This window comes from Ornithorhynchus anatinus, chromosome 5 (assembly GCF_004115215.2).
Source record: "Ornithorhynchus anatinus isolate Pmale09 chromosome 5, mOrnAna1.pri.v4, whole genome shotgun sequence".
In the NCBI taxonomy this organism is placed as follows: Eukaryota; Metazoa; Chordata; class Mammalia; order Monotremata; family Ornithorhynchidae; genus Ornithorhynchus; species Ornithorhynchus anatinus.
This window is the reverse complement of record NC_041732.1, coordinates 6,609,749-6,618,672: the sequence shown is the minus strand read 5'-3', so window position 1 is coordinate 6,618,672 and position 8,924 is coordinate 6,609,749. Positions and strand designations below refer to the sequence as shown.

Genomic DNA, 8,924 nt, shown 5'->3' with positions numbered 1-8,924 from the left:
CGAATTCTGCGGGAGCCCGCCAAAGATCGGGGGCTCCTCCCCCTTGGTGGATTCCTCCGCCTGAGAAAATAGTCCCTGGACCTAAAGAGGCCAAGAAGGAGGCGGGGGGGTCTCTAGGAGTGTGTTTTGGTTATGAAGGGGGATAAATCTATTAAAGGTGTTTAGGGTCGGGGGTGAGAGGGGGGGAATTTGGGGTCTGGGAGGGTGTTCCCGTGAGGGGAGGTGAGGGGGGGAGGGATACATATAGCGGGAGGGGAGGATGCGCACTTCCTTTTCCTGCGGGAGCGGTCGGAGGGAGAGCAGCGTGGCGCGGCCTCTCCGCTGCCGGCCATGGTGAGTGAGGGGGTTCTCTCTATGCCGCCGCCGCCGCCTCCGCCTCCTCCGACCGCTCCTTAACCGGGGGAGCGACGTCGGGCCGAGGGGAGGCCTGGGGGTCGGCCAAGAGGGAGGACGGGGACGGGAGCCCGGCCCTCGGGGCCGGTCCTGCTTAGGCCCAGGGGCCGCCATCTTAAAGGCAACGTGGGTGAGGGGATGCGATTCAATCGACTTGATGGAGCGCTTAATGGGGGCAGAGCACTGGACTAAGCGCTTGGAATGGACAGTTCGGCCACAGAGAGAGACCAGCCCTGCCCGTTGACGGGCTCACGGTCTAATCGGGGGAGACAGACGGACAAAACCAAGACAACTTGATAGCAATCAATAGAATGAAGGGGATGGACTCCTCGTGGAGAAAATAAATCGGGTGATAAAAATGTAGGTGAGCACGGGGCTGAGGGAGAGGAGCGGGGGGGAAGGGGAGGTGAAAGGGGAGCAGGGGGGAAGGGGAGGTGAAAGGGGAGCAGGGGGAGCTCAGTGTGGGAAGGCTTCTTGGAGGAGGTGAGCTCTCAGCAGGGCTTTGAAGAGGGGAGGAGAGTCCCAGGCCTCGCTCGTCCTGCCCCTAAAGCCCCCCCCCGCCTTAAATTACCCTGTATCTACCCCCAGCGCTTAGACCAGTGCTCTGCACATAGTAAGCGTGTAACAAATAATATTATTATTATTTTGATGGCGTCTGCAGGGGCCCGACCCTGGCGTTGGCTCCAGCGCGGTCCCCTTCGTCTCCCTGCCCCTCGCCCTGCTCCTTATTTATATTTATTGAGCGCTCGCTATAATAATGGTGCCATTTGTTAAGCGCCTCGTGGCTCAGTGGCAAGAGTCCGGGCTGGCGAGGCAGAGGTCGTGGGTTCAAATCCCCCCTCCGCCGCTTCTCAGCTGGGTGACTTTGGGCCAAGTCACTTCACCACAGTGGGCCCCGCGTGGGACAACCTGATCACCTTGTATCCACCCCAGCGCTTAGAACAGTGCTCCGCACATAGTAAGCACTTAACAAACACCAACATTATTGTTATTCCTATGTGCACAGCGCCAGGAGGGGTTCAGGTTGTCCCACGTGGCCCAATTTTAATCTCCATTTTGCAGATGGGGTCACTGAGGCCCAGAGAAGGGACTTACCCAAAGTCACACAGCTGGCAGGCGGCTGATCCAGGATTAGAACTCATGACCTTTGACTCCCCAGCCCGGGCTCTTGCCACTGAGCCACACTGTTGAACCTAGGCCTATGTACTCGTTGGTTTGCTCATTCATTTCATGGTATTTACTGAGCGCTTCCTGGGTGCATAGCACCGTACTAAGTGAATGGGAGAGTACAATACAACAAACAGACAAATAATCCTGCCCACAACGAGTTTACAGTCTAGAGGCGGGGACAGACAATACGAATAAATTACAGATACATAAGGGCCTAGACAATCGATGGTATTTACTGAGCGCTTACTTTGTGCAGAGCACTGTACTAAGCACTTGGGAAAGTTCAATCCAATAGAGTCGGTATACATGTTCCTGGCCCACAACAAGCTTAGACGGCTTGCTGTGTGGGGGGGACCGTACTAAGCGCTTGGGAGAGGGCAGTAGAGTAGACACTTCCTGCCCACAGTGAGCTCGCCGTGTAGCCAGACTACCCAGTCTAAGGGCAGAGGCAAGGTGTTTTAATCCTCATTTCACAGATGAGGAAGCAGAGGCCATGAGGGACTAGCCCAAGGTCAGACACGCTAGGCAAGTGGCGGGGCTGGGATTAGAACCCAGGTCTCCTGACTCAGTCCTGTGCTCTTTCCACTAGGCCACGCGGCTTCTCCTTAAGGGGGCCCAGGAGCCTCTGGACAGCGACTGGTTGGGGTGCCTGGAGGTGAAATTGCCCACCCCCCCGGGAGGGAGAAACATCTTTAAATCAGCTTTTCCTGGCCATTCGCTACCCAGGCAAAGGTTGGGGTCTGCCCGATTGTCTAAAGTAAAAGGTATATCAGTTTTTGAATGAATGTCTTCTTCCTCCCTAACAGAATTGGTATTTATGATTAAGAGTTAGCTGGGCCGTATGGCTACCATTTTAAATAACTGACTTTGTCATTTGGACAAACTGAATGATTAGGGAAACTTTAGGTGCTACTGTGGGCCTGAGGTCGTAACCTGCTGAGCATAGACGATTGAAAGGGGAAGAATTAGAAGATTCTTTGGAAACGAACCCCAAGCCATCTCTCCGTAATAGGATTGGGAACATTGCTATGATGCTGTAATTTGCGTCTTATCCAAGCGTTCGGCGGCAGTTGCCTGCTGCCAGAAAGCTGGCGCTCTTTGGATGACGATTACTCGTGACTGAGCAATGCTTAGTGAAGCTGTTGAAATGGGATCCGCTGCCGAAGAAACTCATCTCTCCATTTCTTTTTTCCCCCCAGGCTTGTACACGTCCGCTAATCTCGGTGTACTCCGAAAAGGGGGAGGTGTCTGGCAAAAATGTTACGATGCCCGCAGTCTTCCGGGCTCCCATCCGTCCAGACATCGTTAACTTTGTTCACACCAACCTGCGCAAAAACAACAGACAACCTTATGCCGTCAGTGAACTTGCAGGTACTGTCTGTATACTAAGACTGGATTTGAAAAGTAGCTTCAAGTCTGGAAGCTGCGTTATGGGAGGGGGTGTGTAGCCGGGAAGGTCTGGCTACAAAAAGGTTATGCCTCACGGTAATGATGAAATTCCACCTCATTGGTCCGTGTTTCTGAGCCACATGATTTGTTCTGGAAGTTCTGACACTGGGCATGAGTACGGTGTTCAGGGATGATTTCTTCTGGGGGTCTTGGGGAGTAAATGTGCTCTCTTCTCTTTCCCCAGGTCATCAGACCAGTGCTGAGTCCTGGGGTACCGGCAGGGCTGTTGCCCGTATTCCCCGGGTGAGGGGCGGTGGAACTCACCGCTCTGGCCAGGGTGCTTTTGGAAACGTATCCTTTAGCTTTGCCGCCTAGATGCCGACCGTAGAGAATTGGTGGTCAGAATGGCCCTGGGGAAATGTTCTTATTGGGGGGGTGTTGGGGAAAGGGGGAGTGAGGCTCACTCACTAGCACTGTGTGGTTGGTGGGGATGAGGGTAGAACCTTCTGAGATCAAGGGAAATATAGTAGCTTGCCATGATGTCGTAATTTGCGTCTTACTCTGTTCTCAGTGACAGTTGCCTGCTGTCAAGAAGCTGGTACAGAAGGTTGACGAAAAGAAATCTCACTGAGCTAAGCTTTAACGGTCTCGCCGCTGTTCATTTAAAAGCTGGAAGCGTCATTTCTTAACTGGGGAAATAGATGTGCCGAGGCGGTCGCATGTTTGCGCCAACCAAGACTTGGCGCCGCTGGCACCGTAGAGTGAACACCACTCAGAAGCGCTATGCCATCTGCTCGGCTCTGGCGGCTTCTGCCCTGCCAGCCCTGGTCATGTCGAAAGGTGAGTGGTGATGGTCGTCGGATTCTGAAGATCAAAATGTGCGGGCCGCGTGAACACCGGTTTCGGAGCAGCCAGCCATTGAGAAGTGGCGTGGATTTATAATTTGGGAGGACCCAGAGATGTTTCCGGTTCATCTCCTGAGGTCGTTACCTTTGCGCCTTCACCAAACTCATTGTTCCTGCTGCTAAAGTGATGAGATTCCACTTCATTGGTCCGTGTTTCTGAAACTCATGATATGGTGGAAGTTCTGATTTGGCAGAATCCTAAGGCGCAGAATGATCCAGTGAAAAGATTTCAGTGTTCAGTTGTGGAAACTGATGTCAGAGAACTTGGGGAGATTAACTTCCCAGGTGGCCATGGCTTCCATATTCCATGTCGGTGGGGGGAAAGCAGCCTGACTTTTGGGCAAAAGGCTTAATTTTAACATTCACATGCTTAATCAGACCGGGGTTAATGGTAATCAATAAATTAGAGAAGCAGCGTGGCTCAGTGGAAAGAGCCCGGGCTTGAGTCAGAGGTCATGAGTTCGAATCCCAGCTCTGCCACTTGTCAGATGTGTGACTGTGGGCAAGTCACTTCACTTCTCTGTGCCTCAGTTCCCTCATCTGTAAAATGGGAATTAATTGTGAGCCTCACGTGGGACAACCTGATAATCCTGTATCTACCCCAGCTATTAGAACAGTGCTCGGCACATAGTAAGCGCTTAACAAATACCAACATTATTATTAACATTATTAAATGGGTCTTTATTGAGCACCTACTGTGCAGATCACTATATTGAGCTCTTGGGAGAGGACAGTATAACAGCGCTGATAGACACGGTCCCTGACCCCAAGGAGCTTACTTAGAGTCTAGAGGTAACCAGTGTAATGCTTCTGTCCAGGACACCGAATTGAGGAAATCCCAGAACTTCCTCTGGTGGTCGAAGACAAGGTTGAGGGATACAAGAAGACCAAGGAAGCCGTTCTCCTTCTCAAAAAGCTTAAGGCTTGGAACGACATCAAAAAGGTGAGCTTGGACTGATGTAATGGTGGAGGATCAAGTGCTGGGGCAATGTTGACGTGAGACGATTGCTGCCGTCTTCTTCCCCCCGGGGCTTCTGTGTGGACATGCAGAAAAAGGATTTGAACGAGGCGGGAGTGAGAACCAGGAAGGGATGGCAACAAGAACTGCAGGTTAATGAGCTGTGAGGTTGTCTTTGACCTCCCAGGGTGGCTAAGGAATTCTTCCTTGTAGCCTCACCAGAAATTTTTCTTTTTATTTTTTGACACTTGTAAAGTGCTTAGTATGCCAGGTGCTGGGGTAGATACAAGCTAATCAGGTGGTAGACTGGTTGTGAGCAGGGATCGTTTCTGTTATATTGTACTCTCTCAAGCACTTAATACAGTGTTCTGCATACAGGAAGGGCTCAATATATACAGTTGATTGGTTGACACGGTCCATGCCCCACACGGGGCCTAAAGTGTCAAACCCTGTTTTACAGATGGGGTAACTGAAGCACAGAGGAAACAAATGGACTTGCCTAAGGTCACGCAGCAAAGTGGTGGACCAGGATTGGAACCCAGGTCCGGACTCTATCCACTAGGTCACGCTGCTTTAAGTTTTCATCCAGAGACCACTGCGTGTGGGTGTTGTTTATTTAGGAAATAAAGGAAAGGGCACCCTGACACTGACCACACAGTATTGACTTGGGTGCTTCCCTTTTCACTTGCAGGTGTACGCCTCTCAGCGTATGCGTGCCGGGAAGGGGAAGATGCGGAACCGTCGCCGTATCCAGCGCCGGGGTCCCTGCATCATCTACAACGAGGACAATGGGATCATCAAGGCCTTCAGGAATATCCCCGGTACTGGTCCGGTTTGAGGGGATGGGGAGGTCCCCGGAGCGAGGGGGAGTCGAGCTGCCCGGTAATGATGACCCTCCACTTCATGGTCCGTGTTTCTGAAACTCGTGATTTGGTGGAAGTTCTGACTTGGGCCAGATGACAGATGGCCTCTGGGAGCAAAGACCTGCAACATTGAAACCCCGGGGGGAACCAATGACCCGTGGGTTGCCCGTGGGGGCAGGAGCGGGGCTGATGGTTTCTGATCACAGGTGCTTCTCGGTTTGCTAAGGAATCACTCTGCTCAACGTGACCAAGCTAAACCTTTTGAGACTGGCCCCCGGGGGCCACGTGGGGAGGTTCTGCATCTGGACTGAGAGCGCCTTCCGCAAGCTGGATGACCTGTACGGGACGTGGCGCAAGGCGGCCACTCTGAAGAGCAACTACAAGTGAGCGGGCTCAGGGCCGGGCTGTGCGGGCTGGGGCTCCCGAGCAGGGTGGAAGGAGGGTTGTAGCGAATCCTACAGATGATGAGATTCCATTTCATTGGTCCGTGTTTCTGAAATACGTGATTTGATGGAACTTCTGACTGGGGGCGGGGTGTTGCCGTCAACGTCCTGTGCTTACACGAGGCGCGATGGTTGAGGTGTTTGTTCTTGCCACAGCCTGCCAATGCACAAGATGACCAACACAGACCTTGGGAGGATCCTGAAGAGCCCAGAGATCCAGAAGGCTCTACGTGCTCCACGGTAAGTACTTCCATCTGGGGCGCTGAAGTTCTTGGCATGATTGTTTTCATTCATTCAGAGTGCTGCGGTGTGCTTAGAGCCCTCGAGTCCATATACGAGCCGCTTCATTGGAGAAGGCTATTTTTCCAGCTAGATCTCCGTTGCCTTGGGTCAGTGTTGAGTTGTCAGAGAAAGTAGGAAGCAGTGTGACTTTGGAGAAAGAACCTAGGCCTGGGTGGGCATCAGAAGAACTTGTGTCCTAAACCTGCCTCTACCGTTTGTCTGCAGGGTGTCCTTGGGCAACTCACTTCACTTCACCTGTTACCTTCTCTGCAAAAGGAGGATTTAAGACTGTGAGCCCCACATGGGACAGAGACTGCATAGCTTGTATCTCTCCCAGCGCTTTAGTAGTGTCTGGCACATTATAAGTGCTTAAAAACACCGTTTTAAAAAAGGCATTTTGAAACCTTTGTATCTGTGCTCAGGCAGAATTTGTCTTTGCAGTAAGAAGATCCAGCGTAGAGTTCTCAAGAAGAACCCGTTGAAGAACTTGAGGGTGATGTTGAAGCTGAACCCGTACGCCAAGACTGTACGCCGTCACACCATCCTCCGCCAAACCAGGAATGTGAGTGGATTTGAGGTCACGGGGCTAGATTGTTCTTGATTTATTTCATTTGGCTCTAACTCCTCCTGTGTTTTCATTCAGTATAAATTGAGAGAGAACAAAGCGGCGGGCATCAAGAAAGCCGACGTATACGCTAAGCTAAAGAGGCCCATTAAAACTGGCTTGAAAAAGGGAGAAAAGCTGGCAGAGGGAAAGAAGCCCGTGACGGAAAAGAAGGCTGTAGTGGCCGGAAAGAAGCCCACAGGGGAGAAGAAGGCTGCGGCGGCCGAAAAGAAGCCTGCAGGAGAGAAGAAGGCAGCTGTGGCAGTAAAGAGGCCCGCAGGAGAGAAGGTGGCTCCGGTGGCCGAAAAGAGGCCCGCGGGAGAGAAGAAGGCTCCGGGGGCCGACAAGAAGCCCGCAGGAGAGAAGAAGGCTCCGGGGGCCGACAAGAAGCCCGCAGGAGAGAAGAAGGCTCCGGGGGCCGACAAGAAGCCCGCAGGAGAGAAGAAGGCTCCGGGGGCCGACAAGAAGCCCGCAGGAGAGAAGGGGGCTGCGGCTGCCGAGAAGAAGCCCGCAGGAGAGAAGAAGGCTCCGGGGGCCGACAAGAAGCCCGCAGGAGAGAAGGGGGCTGCGGCTGCCGAGAAGAAGCCCGCAGGAGAGAAGAAGGCTCCGGGGGCCGACAAGAAGCCCGCAGGAGAGAAGGGGGCTGCGGCTGCCGAGAAGAAGCCCGCAGGAGAGAAGGGGGCTGCGGCTGCCGAGAAGAAGCCCGCAGGAGAGAAGAAGGCTCCGGGGGCCGAAAAGAAGCCTGCAGGAGAGAAGGCTCTGGGGGCCGAGAAGAAGCCCGCAGGAGAGAAGAAGGCTGCAGCTGCCGACAAGAAGCCCGCAGGAGAGAAGGGGGCTGCGGCGGCCGAGAAGAAGCAGAAGCCCGCAGGAGAGAAGGGGGCTGCGGCGGCCGAGAAGAAGCCCGCAGGAGAGAAGGGAGCTGCCGCGGCCGAGAAGAAGCCCGGAGAGAAGGGAGCTGCCGCGGCCGAGAAGAAGCCTGCAGGAGAGAAGGGAGCTGCCGCGGCCGAGAAGAAGCAGAAGCCCGCAGGAGAGAAGGGGGCTGCCGCGGCCGAAAAGAAGCCCACAGGAGAGAAGGGGGCTGCCGCGGCCGAAAAGAAGCCCGCAGGAGAGAAGGGAGCTGCCGCGGCCGAGAAGAAGCAGAAGCCCGCAGGAGAGAAGGGGGCTGCCGCGGCCGAAAAGAAGCCTGCAGAAGAGAAAAAGGCAGCAGAAAAGAAGCCGGCCCCAGAAAAGAAGCCTTCCGCATAAACACAATTCAGTGTAATTGCCACGGACCACAGTTCATGGGGAATAAAGAGGCTTCAATAATGGCATTAACATTCTCAACTGTTAGTGGTTATTGGGGAGCAAGACAACGATAATTGTTCTTAAAGCAGTTTGGGCTGAGCACTGTGCAAATAAATGCTGGGTTAGAAACCAGCTAACAGTCCCTTTCGCACATGGGGTGCAATCTTAGGAGGGAGAAGAATTGAATCCCCGTTTTACAGATAGTGAGGCCCAGGGAAGTCGGGACTTTCCAATAAATCCAAGTCCTCTGACTTGGTCCATGGTTTCTCTACTCGACCACCCCCTTGCTTCTGAAAGCTGATTATCCGTTCAAGGTCGAGGGGGTGTAGCTGGGCTTTTCCATGCCTCAACTTCTCCTAGGTAGAGTTGATCCTACCTATTAATACATATTAATCCTAAATGTCTACTATTAACTATTCTGCAGAGGGCGGCAATCATTAGTAAAAGGGGTGTGTGCCATAAGGATGAAAAATGGCAAAAATTGGAAATGGTTATCAAGTCTAAAACTTTATGTGAAAAATCTCGAGTAGGGAGCAGGTTTGTCACGTAGAGTATATGACTGAGGTAGACCCCTCTCATCCTGATGGAGCTGCATCCTCTAAATAAAAATGGGTTTGCAGAGTATCATTTGGA

The 8,924-nt window shown here is 53.0% G+C and overlaps 1 protein-coding gene and 6 non-coding genes across 8 annotated transcripts; all 7 read left to right on the top strand.

The window, feature by feature from the left end:
- The first annotated feature begins 222 nt into the window (after nt 1–222).
- Nucleotides 223–8,321, top strand: RPL4 (ribosomal protein L4). 2 transcript variants are annotated; one of them, XM_029064288.1, is made up of 11 exons: nt 223–333; nt 2,763–2,934; nt 3,197–3,303; nt 3,654–3,792; nt 4,676–4,800; nt 5,507–5,636; nt 5,905–6,061; nt 6,278–6,361; nt 6,845–6,965; nt 7,047–7,950; nt 7,990–8,321. In XM_029064288.1, exons 1-11 carry the CDS (start codon nt 331–333, stop codon nt 8,250–8,252), a joined length of 2,205 nt encoding a protein of 734 aa, XP_028920121.1. In that variant the 5' UTR covers nt 223–330; the 3' UTR covers nt 8,253–8,321. The 2 variants fall into 2 exon arrangements, with proteins under 2 accessions (XP_028920121.1, XP_028920120.1); XM_029064287.1 differs by having other exon boundaries at nt 7,047–8,321.
- Nucleotides 2,588–2,689, top strand: LOC114812592. The gene has a single exon (XR_003760243.1). It is a non-coding gene; the product is annotated as a small nucleolar RNA SNORD16 (small nucleolar RNA).
- On the top strand, nt 3,047–3,119 carry LOC114812559. Its single transcript, XR_003760210.1, has one exon. It is a non-coding gene; the product is annotated as a small nucleolar RNA SNORD18 (small nucleolar RNA).
- LOC114812581 lies at nt 3,485–3,586 on the top strand. The gene has a single exon (XR_003760232.1). It is a non-coding gene; the product is annotated as a small nucleolar RNA SNORD16 (small nucleolar RNA).
- On the top strand, nt 3,977–4,047 carry LOC114812537. The gene has a single exon (XR_003760188.1). It is a non-coding gene; the product is annotated as a small nucleolar RNA SNORD18 (small nucleolar RNA).
- On the top strand, nt 5,696–5,765 carry LOC114812548. The gene has a single exon (XR_003760199.1). It is a non-coding gene; the product is annotated as a small nucleolar RNA SNORD18 (small nucleolar RNA).
- On the top strand, nt 6,135–6,205 carry LOC114812570. Its single transcript, XR_003760221.1, has one exon. It is a non-coding gene; the product is annotated as a small nucleolar RNA SNORD18 (small nucleolar RNA).
- Nucleotides 8,322–8,924: the final 603 nt, after the last annotated feature.

Excerpts from the sequence above, each read along its gene's own strand:
- RPL4 (XM_029064287.1), top strand. Across the intron at positions 5,637-5,904 it reads GGCCTTCAGGAATATCCCCG|GAATCACTCTGCTCAACGTG; the intron begins GTACTGGTCCGG and ends CGGTTTGCTAAG. Across the intron at positions 6,362-6,844 it reads AAGGCTCTACGTGCTCCACG|TAAGAAGATCCAGCGTAGAG; the intron begins GTAAGTACTTCC and ends TTGTCTTTGCAG.